This window comes from Notamacropus eugenii, chromosome 2, assembly GCF_028372415.1.
Source record: "Notamacropus eugenii isolate mMacEug1 chromosome 2, mMacEug1.pri_v2, whole genome shotgun sequence".
In the NCBI taxonomy this organism is placed as follows: domain Eukaryota; kingdom Metazoa; phylum Chordata; class Mammalia; order Diprotodontia; family Macropodidae; genus Notamacropus; species Notamacropus eugenii.
The window spans coordinates 412,375,482-412,399,846 of NC_092873.1; the positions used below are offsets into that span (position 1 = coordinate 412,375,482).

The window sequence follows — 24,365 nt, forward strand, 5'->3', positions numbered from 1 at the left end:
TCCAAGACATGGCTGAAATTATCCTATGACATCTAGGTCATTCCCTTTCCTTTCTCAGTGACTTCAGAAATGGCACACATTATTTCTCTGTACTTGAATTTCTGGCCTTTTATACCAAGGAATTTTAATGTATATGTTGATATTACAGTCTAACACATGGCTTCTCATTTCCTCAGTCTTCTGAAATCCCATGGCCTATTCTTTCATTTGACCTCAGCCACATATAGTGTTGTGTGATTAAGGAAATTTATGGTTCAGATTTGCACCTACAATAAGACACATTTGAGAAGAAGAAGCTGGATATTTTATTGATTTACAGAAAAGGCAAATGCATGAACAGTTTAGAGCTATAGCAGAAATAATTAATATAACCTAGTACTAATATAATTATAGCAATATTAATACAGATATGAGGAAATAGAAAAACATCACCAATTCAGGGAAGCACCAACACCTGAATTTTCTCAGCTGGGGAATCCCGGGATACAGCTTTCAGGGTCTGAATTGGGAGCAAGTAGTCGCAGGCAGAGCATCCTCTCCATGGGTGAGATTCCGAGGACTTACACTAAGCAAGGAGAGTTTATAGAGACCTAGACAAAGAAGGCTTTTTGCCAACAGCTCCGCACACTGTTCCAAGCTGGTCGGGCACATGGCCATGGGAATACAGGTTTTGTCCATCAAGGAGATATCATATGGGGGCCACAAGATATAAGTTAATTAATCATATACTGGGAGGATTAGCCAAATCTTCCAAGTATTATCTATGTGTTCTGGGAGTGGCTAGTTCCCGGAACATTAATACATGGCCAACTCACATATGTTATATTCCTTGAGAGGTCACCAAAAGGACAGAGTGAACTTACTTTATTCAAGGGATATGAAATATTCCTTCAAGTGTTACAGGAGCAACATCTACTAATAATTTGGTTGGAATTAGTGACATTAAGGCCCATGTGGTAGCCCATGTGTGGCCTAAGCAGATTGGAAGATCCCTGCCACGTAAGCTAGTTTTTCTCTTAAAAAGGCAACAAAACTCCATTTGAGACTTAATTGGACCAGAGGACTAAAGCTTGAAACTTTGACCTGGTTTCCTGGTTATCAAAGGTATAAAAACCCAGCTAATGAATCTTTGGTATTCTTTGGATCTAACAAATTTTCCACTACCCTCTAAATCAACATACTCTCCTGAGCATTAGAACTATCATGATAAATGCAAGAGTTGGAGAGCTGTACCTAACAAAATCAGTGCAGTATCTTTGCTAACTACACTTTCCATGTTATTGTTGAATAAATTTCCTTCTGTTAAAATTTATATGGCAAAATTAAAGCAGTTATAGAGAGGTGGACACAGTCATGCACTGTTGGTGGAGCTGCAAATTAGTCCCACCATTCTGGACAGCAATTTGGAACTATGGAATCATGACTAATATGTCCATATTCTTCAACCAAGAGATTCTATTCCTGGGCAAATACTCCAAGGAAATCAGTGATAAAAGGAAAGGCTACAAATACATCAAGATATTTATTGCAGCATTTTTTGTAGTAGCAAAAAACTAAGAAGTGGCTAAACAAGTTATGTGAATGCAGTGAAATATTTCCATGTTGTAAGAAGCAATGACTATGATGAGTATGGAAAAAACATGGGAGAAACTTTTATGAACGATTCAAAGTGAAATTAGCATAGTGACTTCATAGTCCCCCAGGGATGACTCTAACCTGAGACTGACCCAATTATAAGTGCAAGTTCCTACCTGAAACCACATATCATGAGGAAGGCCCAGCCATGTTGCTCTCTTAACATTTCTGGCTCACTCTTTAGGCTGTCCCACCTCTACACAGATGCTCCTAGCCCTTGCTACACCCTTCCCCATTTTAACTCCTCTTTATGTTTTACCTTCACCTATTAAAATATAAGATTGATGAAAACAGGTGGCATGTTTTAAAATTTTAATAAATATTTATTAAGTTCCTACTATGTGCCAGGCACTATTTTAGGTGCTTTATCTATATTATCTCACTGAATCCTCACAACAACCCTGGGAAATAGGGACTATTATTATACTCGTTTTACAGTTGAGTAAATTAGGGCAGAGGTTAAGTGATCAGCCAAAGGTCACATAGCTAGGAAGTATCAAAGGCAGAATTTGAACTCCAGTCTTCCTGACTCTAGGTCCAATACTGTATCCACTATGCCACCTAGTTGCTATGCTGCTGTTAGTCATTTACAGTCATGTCCAACCCTTGGTGACGCCATTTGGGGTTTTCTTGGCAAAGATATTGGAGTTGTGTGCCATTCCCTTCTCCAGCTCATTTTACAGATGAGGAAACTGAGGTACAAACAGGGTTAAGTGACTTGCCCAGGGTCACACAGCTAGTGTCTGAGGCTAGATTTGAACTCAGGTCCTCCTGAGTCCAGTTCTGGTGTTCTATCCACTGTACCACCTAGCTGCTATACAATCCTCTACTTTTAGTTTTTTGGTCCCCTAATTCTAGGCATGAGTCTTAATCTACTATGTATGGTCTAATTATTTAACCATTATATTAAGGCCTTAGATTTTACTCTTAAGTTTAAAGCTTTTATTTCAGGCTTCTTCATGAGTAAGCTAGAGAATATGGATGATTCATCTCTAACATTTAAAAAAAAAAAAGGATTGAGTTATTACAAAGAATTAGCGTGGTTTCATCAAGAATAAATCATTCCAGGTAATTTTCTCTTTGGACAGAGCTACAAGATTGTTAAATGAAGGGAGTAGTATAGACAAAGTTTACCTAGATTTTAGCAAAACATTGACAAAATCCCTTCTGCTATCCTTGTGGACAAGATAGAGACTTGTATGGCTAGGAGACTTCAGAACTGGTTTAATGTCCGAACCCAAATATAGTCTTTAATGGTTCCATGTCAGCTTGGAAGGAGGTTTCTAGTGGAATGTCCCAAGGATCTATCCTTGTCCATGTGCTGTTTAACCTTTTTTTTTTTTAAATCAATGACTTAAGTGAAGATGCCAGGTTTATCACATTTGCAAATGAAACAAAATGAGGATAGCTAGCATATGATATGACCAAGAAGGAAGGAAAAATGATTTTGACAGGATGGACAAATCTAATAAAAAGAAATTTCATAGTTAAAATGATAAAAAAAAAAAAAACCTTTAACTTGAGTTAAAAAAATCAGCTTGACAAAGACAAGAGAAATGTGGCTGAATAGCAGATTTGCGAAAGATCTGGGTTTTGGTAACTTTCAATCTTGGGACAATGTAATGTAACCTTTGACAGCATCCAGGCCGAGGAAGGTTATAGTTCTTGTATTTTCTGCCCTGTTTGGATCACAGTAGGATATCATATTCACTTCTGGATTTCACAAAGAACATTGATAAACTAAAGGAAACTCAGAATAGTGAGAGACCTCAAGATTATTCCATATGACTTTGGGTTTGTTAAAAAAGCCAGGGATATCCAGTTAGGAGAAAAGGAGATTTGGGATGGGGGTGAGGTGGGAGTGGGGAAGATCATGATAACAGTCTTCAAGTATTTTAAGTGCTATCACATGAAAGAATGGGCATATTTTGCTTGGTCCCAAAGGCAGAACTAGAAGCAAAGGCTGAAAGGGTGGAAGTTGTCATGATGCAAATTTAATTTTCATGTAAAAAAAACACTTCCTAAAAATTAGAGCTATCTACAAGGTGAATGGGCTTCCTCAGGAAGTAGTGGGCTCCTCCTCATTAGAGGTATTCGATCAAAGGCTTGTTTTTCTTCTGCCCTATAGAGAAGGTATTCTTACATTATTCAGTGGGAAATGATGGCCATGAGATGGATCAATTGGTGCCCACCCAGTCACTCAGTCTTTTTCTGTACTCGGGGTGGTAGACATGAATGGAATTACCCTAGGCAGATAAGGAGAGGAATAGGTATAAATGAATTAAAAAATCCATGGGGTCAAAGACAAATTGTATGTCTACCTCTCTAGTCAGGAGACACCAGAAATAGTTACTCTGCGTTACAGATTCTTATTCCCTGATACTCGTCTTTTGAAAGGACCCTCCCTTGCATAACATGCAGTCCTAGCTTATATTTTGCCACTGCACCCACTATTTCCCTCAAAATAATAGAAGGGTATCATTTCTGCTCACCACTGCTACTCCCAACATGGCAGCAGGAGTGGGCTTATCTATCATCTGATTTAACAAAGGGTGATCATCAAACCATGGCCTATACTATGCTTTCTCCAGATTCCAAAGAGAGGTAAGGGATTTCATTACCTATGAGGTCATTTTTGAAGTACAAAGGCAAATTCTAGTTGATTGCTCAGGGTTCGTATTCCATCTCTGATGTCTATTATCTACTTGAAAGTGTTAAAAAAAAAAAATCACCCAAATCCCCTTTTTCCCCCAGGACTTGAGGTTCTTTATTTGTAAAATAAAGGATATGGGCAAATGTGTGGCTAGCTAATATTTATATGGCACTTTAAGTTTTATGAAGTGTAAGTGTTTCACATATAGTATCTCACTGAAACTCACAATAAACCTATGATTTGTAGTGGAAGCTATTTTTTATACCTATTTACAGATGAGAAAACTGAGACTGAAAAAGGTTACGTGAACTTGCCAACAGTCAGGCAGGATTCAAACTCATCTTCCTGATTTCAAGTGCAATGCTCTGAAGTCCTTTCCAGTTAAAGATTTATGATCCTATGATCATCTTATTTAAATATGGGATCTGAGTCTCTGAAGGTACTTTGCCAAATGCTTAATCTCAATCTGTTGGAATTTTCCTTCCGGTCATTAGGATGGCCCATTTATTTGCTTCTTTTCCCTTAGGCCAGGATTTTTGCTGGCCATTGGAGAAACCTCTTATGTCTGCATCAACAGAGAAGTCTTAGTCTCCTGTCCTTTTCTATTTAGGGAAGTACACCTAAATTTGTCCTACTGGTTGGTCTACTCTGCTTTGATTGTCTATGTCTCTTACTATTCTTTCTGATTCCTTGGAATAATTGAGCTAGGCTTAAGTAGCCATGAGGACATCAACTGGCCAATGAAACTTCATCTTTTGCAACCTGACTGAATTACTCACCAAAGCCTGAGCCTCCTAATTTGGTTCCCTCAAAGCAATATTATTAATCTGGAGAGTAGCCCATCTACAAATCAGTAATTATCACTTGTGATTATCAGTCAGTGACTATCTCTGCAGCCCCCAAATGAGAATTCCTAAACAATAGGGTAAAAGCAGGCTAACTTAATCCACCAAGCATTTATTTTTAGATGCCTACTATGAATAATATCATGCTAGGTACTGGGGATAGCTAAGGCAGTTAGGTGGTACAGTAGATAGTACTCTGGATCTGGAGTGAGGAAGACTGATTCATTTTCCTGAATTCAAATCTGACCCCAGACACTTATTAGCTGTGTGACCCTGGGTAAGTCACTTAACCCTGTTTACCTCAGTTTCCTTATCTGTAAAATGATTTGGAGAAGGAACTGGCAAATCAGTCCAGTATCTTTGCCAAGAAAACCCCAAATGGGAACACGAAGAGTTGGACATGACTGAAAAATGACCAAACAACAAGGTAGTGGGAATACAAGGGCAAAATTAAAAACAATGTCTTTTCAAGAAACTTACAGTCTTTTGGGGGAATACAACATTTAAACAGAAGCATGCTTGCTCATCTGAGGAAGATGCAAGAACTAACAATAAAGGGGATCAGAAAAACTAACAGGAAACTGTACATGTGCTGAATCTAAGGGAATTAGGAATTTAAGAGGCAGAGGTGAAGAGATAGAAAATTCAAGGAATAGGAGTCATCTTATGCCAAGGGAACAGGAAAGAGGTCAATTTGGCTGGAACATAAGAGTACATAAAGGGGAGAGAGGTATAGTAAGTGTGAGAAGGACAAGCACAGCTAAATGGCAAAGGACTTTAAATGTCTAGCTGAGACGTTTGTTTATCATAGAGGCTACAGGGAGTTGAGCTGTTGAGCAGAATGATGACATGTTTAGACTTTCGCTTTGGGAAAGTGATTTTGACGACTCTGTTGAGGATAGTTTGAAAGAGGAAGTACTAGAAGAAAGAAGTTTAATTAGGGAGCTATTATAACAGTCCAGATACTAAAGCTATTATAGCAGTACAGACCTAAACTAGGATGCTAGTTGTATGAGTGGAGAAAAAGAGATGGATGGGAGGTGTTGTGGCTACAGCAAACTAGGTGGTGCTGTAGATAGGGCACTGGACCTAAAGCAAGGAAGACCTGAGTTTAAATCCAGCCTCAGATACCTACTAGCTGTGTGTCTGGACAAGTCACTTAAATGTTTGCCTCAGGTTCCTTATCTGTAAAACAGAGATTGGTAATAGCACTTATAGCCCAGGGTTGTAAAGATAAAATTAGATCATTTAGCAAACCTTAAAGTGCTATATAAATGCTAGCTCTTATTATTATTAGGCAGAATTAACATTACTTAGTAACTGATTAGATATGGGGGAAAAGGGAGAATAGTGAATAACTAGGTGGCTGAAAACCTTTATGAATGGAAGGAGGGTGATGTCTTTGACAGAAAAAGAGATGTTTGAATGAAAAGTGGGTGTTGGGGTGAAGATACCGAGTTCTATTTTGGTGGACATGTTGAGTTTGAAATGCTAATGCAACATTTCTGTGGAAACGTTCAGTAGATGATTGGTGATATGGAACTGAAGTTCAGCTGGAAATAGAGATTTTGAAGTCATCAATAAGATGATAGCTCTCTTATGAAAGCTAATGAGATCACCAAGGGAACATATAGAAAGAGAAAAAACATCACCAAGGATAGCTTTGTAATACACCAAAAATTAGCGGGTGGGATAGGGACAACGATCCAGCAAAAGTGACTGAGTGTTCAGTCAGGGATTGATAACTAAGAGAGAACAGTAGCTTGAAAACTCAGGAGCAAGAGACTATCCAGGGTGTCAAATACTGCAGAGAAATCAAGGAGGAGGCCTGAGGGAAAGGAAAAAACCATTGGATTTAGTAATTAAGAGATGAATGGTAATTGTAGAGAGAATAGTTCAAATTGAGTGGGAAGGTCAGATTTGTCTCCTTATAGGGAAAGCTATTCTCAATCCCAGTAGGGAGAGGATCATGCCTAACTCATATTGTGGGGAAACCCTGGTAGACATTGGTTCTATCACAACATCTTTTATAGCCCTCCCACTTTGGGCATAGTTCCAAATTGTTCTTCAGAATGGTTGGACTAGTCCACAACTCCACCAACAGTGCATTAGTGTCCCAATTTTTCTGTATCTCCTCCACCATTTGTCATTTCTGCTTTCTGTCATGTTAGTCAATCTGATAGGTGTGAGATGAAGATCCGGCCAAGGAAATCTTTCATCTATCCATCCAGGTCATACCCACTCATCTTGGGGGTTCTATTTCACTTGGTCATCTCATCAGCTCCCATGGATTCAATGATCATCTCTGCATATGTCTCTCAGATTTACTTGTCCAGCCCTAACATCTCTCCTCAGCTTACATCTCCAACTTTCTTTTTATCATCTTCAAGTGTATGTTTGAAAGTCATTGCATTCCCTTTTTGCCCAAACCCTCTTCTCTTCCCTAATTCCCTAACTTCTTGTCCTCTCTCACCTTCCCCCCCACTACATCCAATCAGTTGTCAAGTTCTATCAAATCATTCAACAAAAGGATCAAATGAGATAATATTTGTAAAGTGCTTAGCACAGTGCCTGGTATATAGTAGATACTACATAAATGCTTTATTCCCTTCCCTATTCCCTCCTATCATTTCCACCTCGGTAACACCTCTCTCACTTTTCATCTGCAGCTCTTTCTACTCCACAAAACAAGACACCCTCCACTCCTACCCTCTGGTGTCCTGCCCCCTTTCCAGCTTCTTCTTGTGTATTGTCTCCCTCCACTAGATCATAAGCTCCTTGAAGGCAGGAATTGTCTTTTTCCTATTTGTATCACCATGCTTAGCACAGTGCAGGGTACGTAGTAGCTGCTTAATAAATGTTGAATGAGTTGAATTGACTATGCTCCCTTCTCTCTTTTTAAAAATTTTATTTTATTTTTAATTTATGAAATAAAACAAGCATTTCCATAACAGGATAAAAAGATGATTGCACATGAAACTGCAATTCTATTATGTACAACATGCTATTCCTTTTGAATAAATAATACATTTATTATGTAAATTTCTTTTTTTCCCCTCTCCCCCTATGGCTACCATTTAGATACAAATATGTATACATACATACACACATATATATATGTACATGTAAAATCACTCTACACATACTCATACGTATCAGTTCTTCTTCTGGATGCAGATAGCATCTTCCTTCACATGTTCTTTGTAGTTAATTTGGGTATTTATATCAAAATTAGTCACTCAAAGTTGTTCTTAAAACAGTATTGCTGTTACTGTATACATTTTCTTGGTTCTGCTCATTATTTCATGAGTCTATATTTTTCTAAAATCAACAAGCTCATCATTTCTTAAAGCACAGTAGTATTCTACTATGATCATATACCATGACTTGTTTGGCCATTCCCCGTTTGATGGGCTTTGTGATTTTCAGTTCTTTGCCACCACATCGAGAGCAGCTATAAATTCTTCTAGAATGTATAAGTTCTTTCCCTTTTTTCTTACTTATCTTGGGAAATGGACCTAGTAATAGTATTGCTGGGTCAAAGGATATATACCATTACTAGGTTCAGGCAGTTTAATAGCTCTTTGGGCATAATTCCAGATTGTTCTTCAGAATGGTCCCTTCTTTCTTTTGACAGTCACCACTCTGGTGCGAGCCCTCACCATCGCAGTCTGGATTACTCATGTATATCTTACCCAATAATACACATTGACAGATCCATGAAATATGCATGTTTTCTATCCATGCTCATAAAACATATTGATGGCCCAACAGACCCTTCTCATTTTCACTGCAGCTTTCTAATGTTCTACTAGCTCATTCCCAATTGCTCCTATCGCTCTATCCTGAAAAAAGTTGATCCATTTGTTAACTATTGTCCTGTCTCTTCCACCTTTTGTAGCCAAACTACTGGATAAATAAGGCTGATTCCTCCACTTTCTCTCCTCTCACTCTTCTTAACCACTTAAGATAAGGCTTTTCACTATATCATTTCACCCAGACTTCTCTCTCCAAAGTCACCAATGATCTCTTAGATGTTAAATCCAATGGCAGTTCCCATTCTCCTTGATCTCTCTGTAGTTTGACGCTTAATCACCCTCATTTTTGGTACTTTCTCATTGTTTTCTGGACAACATTCTCCTGGTTCTCCTATACTACTTCTTGGCCTCTTTTGGTGGAACCTCATCTAAATCACAGCCTCTGACCAGGGGTGTCCCTTAGGTTTTGTTCCTGGACCCTCTTTTCTTCTTGCCCTATATTTTCACTTGGTGACCTTGTTAGGCGGCACAGGTCTGTCGGATGATGTATATTGCCCACCCCCTTACTCAACAGATTCAAATAACTCCATATAATCTCAGAATTAAATTCAAAGTTCTCTGGATTTCAAAACTCTTCATAACTAGCCCCTTCCTGTTTTTTGGCTTCTTATACCTTACTCCCAAGTAATCTTTGATGTAGTAATACTGGCCTCCTTGCTGATTCAGGAAAAAGACATTTCCACCTCTTGAGGATGGGCATATTCTCTGGTGGTCCCATGCTGGGAACGCTCTCCCTCAACTCCACCTACTAACTTATCTGACTTCCTTTAAGTCCCAGCTAAAATCACATTTTTGTATAAGCTTTCCCAACTCCTCTTAATTCTAGGTCCTTACCTTTATTTGTCCTGTACGTAGCTTGCTTTGTATGTTTGAAGGAGCTTAGTGGTGCCTAGCTGATATGCATTAATGTCATCACAAACCAGTATTTTGCCACAATTCCCAAAAATACATTCACATTGGGATATTTCTTTTCCGTAAAATTTATTGTCCTTACCTTATTGGATTCCCTTTTATTTGCTTTGTTACTTGTGGATCCAAATATAATTCTAGGAAAATGAAATCATCATATTTAAATGGATATTTCAGCAGCCAAACCCATGGTCTCCCCCATTCGATTGTACGTAAGCCCATTAAGGGCAGGGACTATTATTTGCTTCTTCTGTATCCCTGAAGCTTAGCATTGGCTGGCACATAGTAGGTGCTTAATATTTACTGATGGATGAATGTCACCTTAACACAAACATAAAAATAAAGATTAGCTGCCAGGCCTAGAGGCCTGAGGGCTACCCGAGTCTTCCCTTACCTCTATCGGAGGTCTTCGGTTGGCCAAACCGGATGCTCGTATGAGAGAAAGGACGTTCCAGAGTCGAACAAGGGTTGAGCTTTATTTCAGGGTCTAGTTACAAGTGCAGGGGAATTCTTCCTTAGGAGGGAGCGAAGAATCTCCCAAGGAGGCAAAGATCTTACAATAAGAGATTGGAAGTAGAAGTATAAGTGGGGAAAGAGGGGGAGGGGAGAGAGGAGAGAGGAAAAGCGGAGCCTTGTTGTCCTCACACGTGGCCCCTCTGCCCAAGAGAGCTTTCAGGCTTTCCTGATCCTACTTAAGTTCTCCAGCCGCATAGTTTGCATCTGAATACCGTGCCTGTTAGGTGTGCCCAGATCCAGGACAATCTCGAGGGCGGGGAGAGCTTTCTCCCATCACGGGAAGAGGTGGAAATACACGAGATAGCTCGGTTCACCTCGATTCCCAGTCGTTTCCTAGGGGGTCTCGTGAGAACTCTAAGATTTAGAAGTTCCCACCTTTACCCGCCCGAGAGTGTCCACATGGAATTGAGCTTCCATCCCCAGCAATTAGCAGAGCCCTAAGTCTTTCAAAGACACTGATTTACCAAAACATACATTGGAACTACTTTTGATCTGCTTTTTTCTTCCACAAAGGACCTCTCTTTTAGTATTCCTAAAATTCCAATTACTATTATTTGTGACTCAGTAAGCTGTGATTTTAGTCCCTTATCCCACCCCTTTACTGAGCAATGTAAAAGCAAGAAATGAAGAAATAGGAGTGATTAATAATCCAGTTTATTATATATGTGTTTAAGCTCAACTTTGTAACGACCATACCCTGCAAACAGATTGAACAAAATCGGCAGTGAGTTAATAGAAATGGAGCTTCTTAAAAGTATTTTTACAAAATGCTTCCCCTAAAATGTTAACACTGCTAAACAGTTTAAAAAACTACATGTAATAGCATAAAATCAAGTTGAATCATGGTTTTAAACAGATCACAGATGAAAATTAGACAGGAGAAGCATGATAATTAGCTAAAATCATATTAGAGTCTTGAAAATGCCTACTTGGAAACTATACATGGACAACTTCTAAATCTCCTTAGTCTTAAGTTTAATAATTCAAAATATAAATATAATGGGAAATAATATGTACATGTTTAAGCCATTTTCAAAGCTACTATGAAGAATTTTCCTTTGTTTGGAGTATTAATCCTGTTTCACTTCTCCCTTTAGATGTCTCTTCACTCTAGAATAGGGACTGATAGAATCATCCATCACAAAATCATAGAGCACTCTTATCCAGGAGTTGTACTGGGGCAAGTTGTCATAATATTCTGCTGCTATTTTTTTCACCTGCAGTAAAAAACAAAACAAAACAACACATATATATATATATTTTTAAAAAGGCATTATATATAGTACCAACACTTTGTATGATTAATAGGTCTTGATCAAAATTTTTAAATGTTTTCCCTTATTTTAGGGATCAAAGGCTCAGATGCATTATAGGACAGGCTAGACTGTCTCAAAGCTAAGGTTAACTTCAGAACACAAAGCTAAATTCAAAGTAGTTTGCATTACAATAGTAAATCTGTCCAGAAAGACTCTGACAGCCTCTCTAGTAAAATGGGAGGAATGCTGGGGAGTGGTGAGTGGCACCAAAAACTAGTTAGTTAGTTACCAAGTCTAGAATTAGTACTATGACTTCAAATTAAGTTACTAGTAAGCACCCAGAAGAAAAAAAGAAGAAACTGAGCAATGGTCAAGCCTGGAGTTTCTGAAGTTTTGAATGCCTTTTCTTAGAAGATGAACAATCATTTTCAGTAATTTCATTACAAGTTTTTGCAGATATAGATCTAACCCAGACCCCTGCCATACCTGGTTCAACATTAAGGGAACAATGGGCTATTTTTCATTTTACTTTTGTATCCTTAGCATAGCGCCTTTCACATCCTAGGCCTTAATAAATATCTCTTGTGGTTAATTTGAAAACTCATGAGACTGAATAGGATGAAGGAAGTTTGACTACTGGACTATTTACTATAATTTCAATTTTCAAGAATTAGACGCAGATCCACAAATAAACAACAAAGCAAATAAAAGGTGCACCAAGGAAACTCAATAAGATAGGGACAATAAATTATATGGAAAAGAAATATCATAATGTAAATGTTTATTTTTATTTACAATACTTCCTGGTAGGTGGTTGGAAAATTAATACATACCCCCCAAGGCACAACTTTAGGCACTACTAAGGTCTTTCAAACACCCTTCATAAGGCTCCTGCTTCAATTTTATTTTCCCAAATATCCAAAAATCCTATTAAATTTTTTCTACAAAGGTGGAACAGAAATGACCTTTCCTTTGGGAAGCAAGGAAGCAGCTTAGAGTCTTAGAGCAATAGTGTTCAAGGTCTCAGGATCCTTTATCCTTTTGAAATCACTGAGGACCTTTAAAGAGCTTTTGTTAATGTGGTTTATGTTTATCAGAGTTTAGAATATTTATTAAAATTTAATAATATGTAAAAACTAATTAAAATAAATGGAAATGTCATATTGTTATGAAAATTGTGTTGAACTCATGGACCCCTCTGGAAGGGACTCAAGGATCCAGTGATCTACTACTTTGACTACAGTGACTACACTTTGAGAACCATCACTCTTAAGAGTAAGTTAGCCAGGCATTGAGAAATGCAGTGATTTAACCTGATCAAAAGGTCACACTTAGAGTTCCCTTTGCCCAAAGTGCCTTCCCCCAGAGATTACATCCATTTACAACACAGATATCTTGTATGAACAGTTAACAGCACATTGTCTCTTCCTTTAGAATGTAAGTTTCTTGAGGGTAGGGACCATGTTTTTGCTTTGTTTTCTTTGTATCCCCAGCAATTAGCACAGAACCTAGTAAACTCACAATAAATGTTTGTTGATGAAAGACTTATTAGAAATGTATTAAGCACATTCTATGTGCAAGGTACCTGGGGACAGAAAGAAAATAGTCCCTACATTAATCCTGAATAAATTCAAAATCTTCAAATCACATAATTCTGAAATTAAGTATAAACAAATATGATTAAGGTGATTTCCAATTGTTCATGAAAAGAACTGAGAATAAAAAACATAAAGATAGAATATAGGATTTATAGTCTGAAATTCCCTAGGAATGCAGGAATAGAATAGCAAAATTTTGATTATGTGATGTAGGCTTGCAAAAGGTAGTGAAATGTTACTCTTTCTAATGCTTAATTTTAGCCCCTAAATTGAGTTTCAAATGTGAGTGACCTAACATTTTATAAAACAATTCTCAAAACATCTAGAAAATTTTAAATTATAATAAGCCAAAACAGTAAATTAAAATTATTACTGAGCCCCATTTCCTATCTTCAAGCTCAGTGCTCTTTTCACAATACTTTTTAAAAAATGGGCTAAGACTAAGATCCTGGTCTTAGTAGTCACATGACCATGAACAAGTCTTTTAACTCAACTCTATAAAACTGTTTCTTCTTTTCTAATTCAAATGAGATAAATGCTAGGTACAACTAGTCCAGGAGAGCCAATAACAATAATAGCTAAATTTACATAATACTATGTGCGAGGCATTGTGCTAAATGCCTTACAAATATTTTCTCATTTGATCCTCACAACAACCCTTGGAGGCAGATACTACTATGGCCCTCATTTTTCAGATGAGGCAAACAGAAGTTACTTTACTTGCCCAGGATCATATCTGAAATCAGGTTCTCCTGGCTCTAGGCCATCACTCTATCCATAGAGCCACAGATGACTTCGCTTACTTTGGGGAAGATCAGAAAATTCCTGGGAAGTCAGACACTTTAATTAGGAGAGAGAAGGCAGGGCAAAGGAGAAAATGAGGAATTCTTGTATCACTGCATTTGGGGACAATTAACACTGATCAAAATCCTACCTAAACTAGATCAAGTTTTCACAATATACAAGGTCTATAGATTACAAAAAAAGTGATATCTCTCAGAAACTTTCAATTCAAAATGTGTTGAGTTTTTCCAGGTGAACCATAAAGAAAAAAAAAGAATTCATTTCACCCATTAAGGAAGAGGAAACAAAAGTACAAAGCTGACAGAATGGCAGCACACATTTGCTATTCAGACTTGCACATGGCCATAACGAAAGATTAGCTGCATAATGGTTTTAGATTACACCACAACTGTTAGGCTGTTTTAAGATTTTACCAATGGTAAAGTCCCTTGGCTTTAAAAACGAAACAAAAAAATTGTCGTAACTACTCATCTATGTCTTCAAAGCAAGGAAATCTATTGGGAGGAAAATCAATCACTCTGGAGAGAAAAGAGAAATGTGCTAGATCCTATCAAATGGAGACAAATATTTAAGTTGCTTCCAGGGAGCCCAATTACGTAGGACAGGACCCTGTTCTTTGTAAAAAGAGGTCGAATAGGGAGTAAAGAGTTTGGTAAAGTGAATTAAAATTTGCTAATCCAGACTTTTACAGTCTTCCCCAAGAAAGTTTGGCATACAGAATAGATTCTTTAGATGCTCTAAATATTTCTAATCTACAGGTATTTCCTTTCGGTTAGGGGGCAGTTTCTGGAATTTTGCCTGGAGGGCTCAGATCTCAAAGCTTTTGGCTCGGGTTATATTTAAATCCATAATAAAAACAGCTCTCAGAGTTCCTCCAACTGCCTTATCTCTAATTAGAGGTGGTTAAGATTAGTGGAGCCTAGGAATTTCTCAATCACCTCTGGCCACAAGATACCAGGAGAGGAGAGGCACTGTGGTGCAGTGGGAAAAAGAGCTAGTCAAATTGGGAGCCAAAGGCATGAGGGTTCAGATTGCAGCCTATTTACTAGCTGTGTGATTTTAAGCAAGTCAATTTGTGCAACTCTGCTTCACTCAAATACAATTCACACAAAGAATCAAGTTATCATTGGTCCTCTTCAAGTCAAAGGGCAAAACAAAAACCATGGGCAAGTCACTTTACTTATGAGCCTCAGTCTCTTTATCTGTAAAAGAAGGGAGCTGGGCTCCATGATCACTTCCAGTTCTCAAGCTTATGAGACCAAGTTGGTCTCTCTAAAGGTCTATATACTGTTAGTACTTTAAGAATGGGAAATGCTGGCTTTTCACAATTGTTCAGGAAAACTGATGTGTCTTACCAAAGAATTCCTCTTTAAATCTCATTGAGAGTACTCTCTTGCTATAGTGGCAAAGGCTTTTTTCTATTTTAGTTGTGAACCAAAGCTAAAGATGTAGCAATTAAATAAACCAAACTGAAAAGACAGAAATTTATTCTTTACTGACCTTACTGAAGTGGGTTCTTATCATATACAATTTGGGGTTTTCTTAAAATAAGTAGCTAAAATTATAAAAACCTACTTGACACTATTCCTGTACAAATTAGGTAAATCAGGAGTAATCATTCCAAATGCTCCTAGTTCCATACAGAAACAAACCGCCTTAACAAATGAGAAAAAACTTACCAATGGAAGGTTCTTTCCAGGAATGTTGGGAAAGTCATGATGCTCATTATGATAACCTACATTGAAGGTTATTAAGTTAAGAGGTCCATAATAAGAAAAAGTTTCATGTCCTTTCAGAAACATGTAATGCTCAGCTATGAAATGTCCAGAAATTGGGTGCAAACCCAGGCCAAGTACTGAACCTGCAAACACGTACACAAGAGATTTGATTCCAAAAAAATAGTAAATAAAAACGTCAAAACTCAACTGAGTCAACAGATTGAAAACTTCTAAATAAGTAATTGGCTTGGGGTTGATGCACATTGGTCGAACAGCATAAATGAGGGGCTGAAGAATAACCCACACAAATTTTCTAAAACGGGTACAGAAAAACCAGCCCTCAAAATTGGTGGGAATATCCACATCAATGCCATCCCCTCCTAGGTAACGATGATGATCCATGTGGTACCTCTTGAAGGAAACAGAGTATGGAATGCCAAAAGGAAGATTTGCAAATATTCCAAAATACCGGTTCCAAAGAGGACTGCAGTTGCCAAATGCCAGGTTATGAGAGAGCTCATGAATAGCTAAAGTCATGGAATGACTAATGCAGCTGCCAAAGGCGTAAGCCCAGAACATGACCCATTTCCAGTCCAAATCTTTTACTAAGTAAAATGCAATCAGCTGTGCAAGAACCATCAAAATCACAATCCAGATCAAGTTGTAATTCGGTTTCATCAAAGATTTTATTTCTGGATACTTGGCTGTGAAGAGAAGGAGAAAAAAGTAAAGAACAAGAGAATACATACTAAAAACAGTTCAGTGTTTCAAACTAAATGAAGTCTCACATTTGAATTTTCCAAACAAACGTTAAGACTCACCGCAGCGTGCGCAGCCTGGCCTGGTGTCAGGGAGTCTTTGTTCTATAATATTAACAGAGGTAAATAAAATGCTGCCTGACACTTATGTAGTGCTTCATTATACTTAACACTACTTGATCCTTATAGCCAGTATTTATGTAGCGCTTAAGCCCTTCCAAATGTTTTTCATGTAATCCTCACAACACTGGGAGGTAAGTGCTATTATTATCCCCATTTACAAGATCTCAAACTGCAGCAGGTAGAGGTTAAGTGACTTGCCCTGGGTCACACAGGTCTCAAATATCTGCCTCTTATAAGCAAAGTGGTAATGAGTTACAGGAGGAAACTGGGGCAGTGCCAGCTGGAGATAGGATTGGAACCCAGGGTTCTCCTGACTCAGTACTCTTCTCACCACATGGAATTCTGCTACTAAATGGCTATGCAACTTTAAGCAAATCAATCAAATTCTCTGAACCTTAATTTCCATACCTGCAAAATGAATGGAATTGGAATAGATTTTTGATTCTTAACAGTACTTGCAGCTCTAAAATTCTGATTCTAAAACTGTGCTTACTTATGATTTTGGGATGACAGTGTAATTTGATCTGTTTGATTTTTGTCTTCTGTGCTCAACATATAAGTGGTGAATTTTGAAAAAAATATTTAAAGTCAACCAAGCAAAAAACACAAACAAGCCCACCTCTATTTCAAGATGGGTATACTAGTAGTAAAAGAACTTCTGTAGATGAGAAAAATGAGAGCTGTAAAGACTAGAACAGACTCTGTACCCCTATAACTACATTTCCACTTGAGCCCTACCCTAGCTAATTGTTACCTCCTACTCATATAAGGTCCACATTTTTCTTCTAAGTCACCAAAATGTACAAAGGAGAATATATTCAACCACTATTGGAAAAATATTATTTACAATTATCTGGATCTAGCTGTACAATGGATATGGAGTTAGAGGAAGTGAATTCAAAGACTGTGGCATTCTACCTGTGTTACCTAGGGCAAATTCTTTCAACTTTAGAGTGGAAGGGATGGCCTTACTGCCCTCTAAGGCCCCTTCTAGCTCTAAATGATCATCCTATCATTTGTGATACTGATATGCTGCATTCTCTTCTACGCACAGAAGCAATTACCTCAACAAAAGAAAACTGCTTCAAGGCTGAAAGCAGTGGCTGTATTTGTCTTGGGATGTCAAGAGGGTTATCTCAGGAGACTGGTACTTTCTGATAAAACAAGTCTTTTAGAGTGTTCTAGACAACCCAGATGGAAAAACTTGCTCTTTTTTTCTGAGCATGGCAGGCAAACATAACAGAACATTAGAAATACTATTTGAGCATAATGGAGAGCTACAGGCTGACAGCTGAGAGATCAGAAGGCTAATACCATAGTCAAAGGATCATAGATTTAGAACTGGAAGGGCTACCTTTAGAACACATTTGGTTTAACACTTTAATTTGACAGTTGAAGAAGCTGAGACTGGGAGTGCTGAAGTGACTTGCTTAAGGTTATACAAGAAATATCTGGCAGAGCTCAGCCAAGAAGTGATGAGACCCAACCCATGTCAGGAGTAGAGAGAGAATCTAGAAATTTTGCAGAGGTTCAGCTGAGGGGAGAATCTGGCAACTGCTTAGTTACAGCGGAGCTAGGGAGAGGGAAGTGAGGACTTTAACCATAAGCCAAAAAAAAAAGAGAAAATTAAGACAAATGGCAGATGATAGAGGAAGGAAAGGAGTGTTAAGAGGAGTTCCGTTTGAGACACGTTGAACATTTAAGTCAACATTTTGACAAGGAAAAAAACTTAGATTTTGCAGCTTTGTCTAGTTCCTTATTTTGATTGTTCACTTTTGTTAGTATTATTAAATTTATGCAATTTTTAAAAAGTATCTGTCTTATCCTCCTAGCTACACTTCAGGTTCTTTGAGGGTAAATGCCTTATTCATTTTTATTTGACCACAAACATGTCTTGTACATGTGTTCTCTGTTATATCAAACAGGCAGCCAATTCCTAATATCTGGAATATCCTTTTTATAAAAAGATAGTAATTCTTAATCAAATAAATCCATAAAGTCATGTTTATGAAGCTTTGTTGCATTTATCTCCTATATGGCTTTTACACTGATAGATGCTTAACCTAATACATTCATTTAATTGAACAAGGTGATATAAAAACAGAAGATATCATAAAAACATGCAAAATACATCTCAAGTGAGGGTCTAAAATCCTCTCCAAACTGTTTTTAATGAGGGAAAAACCCTCAAGTCTAAACCTAGAATCCCAAGTAGGATTCTTAGTGATCTGGGGCACTTAAGGGTCCAAATGTGATATATGCCTTCCTTGGTGGTAAAATAGAAGGGAAAGGCTATGTAAAAAAAACAAAACTATCGTCAGGGACAGAAACTGTCCATTTCAGTTTCTTATCTGTTAATTTTTTAATACAGGTTAACTGCAGGAAAAAATCTTGGACAAAAAACACTTTATATATCAAAATGTCCAGCACTAGCCAACACACACAGAAGCAACTGAAGATTCAGAGTTGGAAGGAACCTCAGAGGAAACTTAGATGCAGAGAAATGGAATGACTTTCTCAAAATGGCATGTTAAGTCGGTGGCCAAGGTGGAATGTGAATAGAAGTCCTCCAAATATAGCCACGGTTCCAGCTGTGTCACTGCCTCTGTAGAGAGTGAAGCGAGGTCTAGTGAGAGTGCTGCCCAAAGCAGAACGGGCTTCGGGGCGGGTTTTGCCCACAGCTTACCCACTTCTTTCTGGAATTAGCACAGTGCTTCAGAGCAGTTTTAACACAACTCCTGTTGACTTCGTCCCCAGGAAGCCTCCCCTAACCCTTCTTCATTCCAGTGCTCTCTCTCCTTTGGGCATTTCCTACTCATCTCGCACAGATCGCTGGGCACGTAATGGTTTGCCCAGCGTCTCCCTCCCTAGATCTTCTACCTCTAGTGTTCATGCACCTCTAGTGCCCGGCACGTAATAAATGTTTCCTGCCTGACTTCTCCGGGTGCCAGATTCTTTCCTCTGCGGATGCAGGCAGTGGCCGCGATGGGGTCTACACCATCCGGCTCCGCCATTCACTAACTAAGAGCTGCGCACCAGGGCAGTAAATGCCGGGGAGACTAGCCCACGCTCAGGTCCTAGCAGAGCGAACGGTCCCTCGGGGAGGGAGCGCGCCCATTCATCGACCTCGGCCCATCTGCGGCCGATCGATGGTGGAAGCCCCACCCTCTTGCTCGCGGCAGGAGGGCGGCCGCCTGGACCTTGCCTTTGACCCCACGAAGTCCGCATCACTGCGGCAGCGCCGGGCCGCCGGGCTCGGGGCCCGCTTCGAGGCTGGTCATTTCCCCCCCCAGGCCTCACCACGAAACTCCGAGGCCGGGAAGAAAGAGGATGTGGGGGGCGTGGGGAGGAAGCCCGCGGCCAGGGCCCCCTCCCTCCCGGCCCGCGCTCTCCGCAGCGGGGGGAGGGGAGAAGGATGGAGAAGGGAGGCTCATCCAAGCCCCCGCCCCTCTCAACCGAGCCCGAGGGGGCGCCGGGGAGCACGTCCCGGACGACGCCCCTTCCCTTCCCCCCACCCCCCGGCAGACGGGATGCGAACGGTGGGAAGGCGGGGGGAGGGCCCCGGCCCCGGAGGGAAGAGCTCGGTCTCCGTCCCCGCCCAGGCTCCGCAGGCGGGGAGGGCTCCCACATAACGGGCCCGGGGCGGCTGGCCTTCTCACCCAGGATCTCCTTGCGGCGGTCTGCGTGCGGCTGGTCCGTGTAGACCCATTCGAAGTCCTGCCGCGACACTCGGGCTCCCATCGCGGCGGCGGCACGCGGCCTCTCTCCCGGCAGGGGCTGCCCCCGCGCCTGCGCGTCACTCACTCGAACCCCGGCTGTCAGCCGGTCAGAGACGGACGCAGGACCTCCGGCGAGCCGACGGGCTCGTCTCCGATGGCGCCCGGAGGCGGAGGATGAGGACCTGGCAAAGGAAGGGGGCGCGGAGGTGGGGCGCCAGCCCGGCCACGCAGCGCCGGCGTCCGGGGCTGACTGGCGGGCGCTGAGGCCTTCCCCGGGGAGGAGAGCGCGCGGCCCCGCCCATCTCCGCCCCTCCTCCCACCCTGTCCCCTTCCACCTTCCCGCTCGGCCCCGCCCCTCCTCGCCTCCGCCCCGCCTCTTTATCGCCCCCTGGCGCCCCAGTTGGGGCTCCTCCCCTCCCGGCCCAGCCCCGTCCCTCCCCCGCCACGAGGCCGCGGAAACCCCCAGTCTGGGCTGCGGCCGAACGGGAAGGGCCAGACCCCTGGACTGCGACCACTCTCCGTTCCGGGCCTTTGCCTCTTCCCTAGCGCCGCCTCGACATCCCTTCTGACCACAGTCACCCATCTTACCTCGTATTTACCGCGTTAAGGATCGTCCCCGGGGACGTGGGTGCCGTTATTACCCCAGTGGACAGATAAGGAAACCGGTGCGGGCCGAGGCGGGGGGCGGGGCGGAGGGGGGAGGGGTGCCCGAGGCCGGGTCCGAACTCGATCGGAGCTCTCCCTCCGCCCCTCCCTGCGGCGTGCCGCCCTTCGCGCCCCCGGCTCCCACCGCTTGCGGAGGGCACGGCCCCGATTTCCTCCGGTTTGTTAAGGGCGGGGGCCCTGGCCTCTGTGGTCCAGCGCCGAGCCAAGGGCGCGCCTTTTGCCCTAGCACCGCGCCTGGCACGCAGGAGGCGCCTAATAAGCGCTGGTCAATAAGCAGGCTTCTCCCCTCCCCCCCGCGTGCCGCCCTTCTTCTGTGGGCACTCACGGGTGGCGCTTCCCGCGGCGTGGGGGAACGCGCTGGACGGTTGTGGGGTTCCTGGGCCCTCCCGACACGTCTGTGGAACTGGATCACGCTGCTGGTGCAGCAGAGCCGTGGGTGGGACCGAACCTGGGCCCGGGCTGGCGGGGAGTGGTGGGAACGAATGTTAATGGGAGCTGGGTGACTAGCTGCTGCCTCTCAGCTGCCCACGCCTTTTTTCCTTGGTGTAGTTTCTTCATTAAAATTTTACTGAGCCACAGGGGCAGTTCTCCGAAAACCCTTCTCCCCAGGAGAATGTGGAGAACTGAAACCTTGCAGATAATTGAGGCGAAAAGAAGCCCTAATGTTCCGGGGAAATCCGCCCGTTTGGTGTTCTTTTGTTAACTTCCAATTGTGGGCTCTGGAGGGCAGTTTCCCCTGAGTTATCCGAATTGACTTTCTCTTTCATTTCCCTTCCTTCCTTCCATCCATCCATCCTTCTTTCCTTCCTATCCTCCTTCCTTCTTTCCTTCCTTTCATCCTTCCATCCATCTTTCTTTCCTTCCTTCTTTCCTTCCTTTCATCCTTCCATCCATCCTTCTTTCCTTCCTTCCTTTCATCCTTCCATCCATCTTTCTTTCCTTCCTATCCTCCTTCCTTCTTTCCTTCCTTTCATCCTTCCATCCATCTTTCTTTCCTTCCTTCTTTCCTTCCTTTCATCCTTCCATCCTTCTTTCCTTCCTTCCTTTCATCCTTCCATCCATCTTTCTTTCCTTCCTATCCTCCTTCCTTCTTTCCTTCCTTTCATCCTTCCATCCATCTTTCTTTCCTTCCTTCTTTCCTTCCTTCCTTTCATCCTTCCATCCATCTTTCTTCCCTTCCTATCCTCCTTCCTTCTTTCCTTCCTTCCTTTCATCCTTCCATCCATCTTTCTTTCCTTCCTATCCTCCTTCCTTCTTTCCTTCCTTCCTTTCATCCTTCCATCCATCTTTCTTTCCTTCCTATCCTCCTTCCTTCTTTCCTTCCTTCCCTCCCTCCCTCCTTTCCTCCTTCCTTCCTTCCCTGCTTCCTTCCTTCCTTCCATCCTTCTTTTCTTCCTTTCTTTCCTATCCTCCTTCCTTCCTTCTTTCCTTCCCTCCCTCCTTTCCTCCTTCCTTCCCTCCTTCCTTCCGTATCTCCCTCTCTCTCTCCTTCCTTCTTTCCTTCCTCCCTCTCATCCCCCCATCTTTCCTTTCTCTCCTTTCGTAAGGAAGGCTTCCTCACAGACTTCTGAAAGTAGACATTTTGTTTCATAATCTTACCATTCCTTGAGTTAGGGGATTGTTACAGAAGTCTATAAACATTTTAATGACAGGGCTAGAGAGATGACTGCACTGCATTAAGTTTAGGCTTTTAAAGCTGCCCAGTGCAGCTAGGTATTGAAGAGAACAGAATATTGGACCTGGAGGCAGGAAGACTGACCTTGGACAATCAGGAGCTGTGTGACCCTGAGCAAATCACTTAACCCTATTTGCCTTAGTTTCCTTATCTGTAAAATGAGCTAGAGAAGGAAATGGCAAACCTAAATTTGCTTTGAGGTAATCATACTGGTTATTCTAGAACAACCTTGACCAATCTGGTGACCAGCCCTTAGAAATCTCCAATATTCTCAAGATGTTCTGTAAATTTCTATGAGGCTTAATTAGGCTTAGCTCATTGAAGTATTGGAATTGTTATGTTCAGGAGGCAAGGGCAAGATTATTGATAGGCTATTTCTTTCACTTAGGATTGGGGAAGGGACTGGATTTATAATTTCATTAACATAAGGAGTTCCTGGATGAGGAATTACTCTTTATTAATTAATGCAGGTCAGCACTTCCTTGCACACACAACACACACATCACATAGAGGTTAAGAACCACTGCCTTAGAGAGCTGACTGGAGCATTGAGGGATTAGGCGACTTGCTGAGGGTCATACAGCCAATATGTAACAGAGGTGGGATTTGAACCTGGGTCTTCAGGTCTCCTAACCCTGCTTTCTATGAACTATTTGTTTTTATTCAGTCATTTTTCAGTCATTTCTAACTCTTGTGATCCCATTTGGGGTTTTCTTGGCAGAGATACTGAAGTGGTTTGTGATTTTCTTCCCCAGCTCATTTTACAGATGAAGAAACTGAGGCAAAAAGGGTTAAGTGACTTGCACAGGGTCATACAGCTGAATGTCTGAGGTCAGATTTGAATTCAGAAAGATGAATCTTTCTAACTCCAGCTCCAGTGCTCTATCCATTTAGACACCTAGCTGCCCCTTACTCAACCTTTTTTTGTGAAGGCCACTAACTCATTTTCATGGGTCATCCTGACTTGGAGGGCATGAACAAATCAGTACCTCTCATCTAAGGATATCAAGTAGTACTTATTGTAGCAATCATAGGATGTAAGGCCGAAAGAGACCTTGGAGGTCATTTGTTTTACAGATTTACAGAGAAAACTGAGGCCCGGAGAAGCTAAATGATTTCAGTCAAGGGCATGCAGGTGAAGAATAGATAGCATAGCCCAGCATCAGGTCAAACTAATTCTTTGGACTCCAAATCCAGGATTTTTTCATTTGGGCCACTGCAGGTTTTTCATCCAAGATTTCAATTCACACAATAGGAATCACTTATCGTTTTCTTTGGCATTATTGTTGCTATTATCCTAGATGATATTGATGATGGTGGATAGAGCACTGGACCTGGAGTCAGAAAGACTCATCTTTCTGAATTTAAATCTGACCTCAGACACTCAGTAATTGGGTGACCCTGCGCAAGTCACTTAACCTCGTTTGCTTCAGTTTCCTTATCTGTAAAATAAACTGGAGAGGGAAGTGGCAACTCACTCCAGTATCTTTCAAGAAGATCCCACTTTGGGTCTCAGAGTCAGACATGACGAAATGACCAAACAACAAAAGGCTTCCATAAAAGTGTTGTGTTTATATTGTCTCAGTACATCTCACCATGCCCTTGTGAGTTGGCTACTACAGATTTAGAATCTGATGGTTACGAAACTTGTAAGTGGTTTTGTAAGGCTAGA

General features: G+C 41.3%; 1 protein-coding gene across 4 annotated transcripts; it reads right to left on the reverse strand.

Annotated features, from left to right (window-relative positions):
* Positions 1-11,014: 11,014 nt before the first annotated feature.
* Positions 11,015-21,361, reverse strand: DEGS1 (delta 4-desaturase, sphingolipid 1). 4 transcript variants are annotated; one of them, XM_072647732.1, is made up of 5 exons: positions 21,344-21,361; positions 20,293-20,534; positions 16,574-16,615; positions 15,714-16,456; positions 11,015-11,593 (listed from the first exon to the last, which is right to left on the reverse strand). In XM_072647732.1, exons 2-5 carry the CDS (start codon positions 20,372-20,374, stop codon positions 11,447-11,449), a joined length of 1,014 nt encoding a protein of 337 aa, XP_072503833.1. In that variant the 5' UTR covers positions 20,375-20,534; positions 21,344-21,361; the 3' UTR covers positions 11,015-11,446. The 4 variants fall into 4 exon arrangements, with proteins under 4 accessions (XP_072503833.1, XP_072503832.1, XP_072503831.1 ...); XM_072647731.1 differs by lacking the exon at positions 21,344-21,361 and adding an exon at positions 20,941-21,071; XM_072647730.1 differs by lacking the exons at positions 16,574-16,615; positions 21,344-21,361 and adding an exon at positions 20,941-21,071.
* Positions 21,362-24,365: the final 3,004 nt, after the last annotated feature.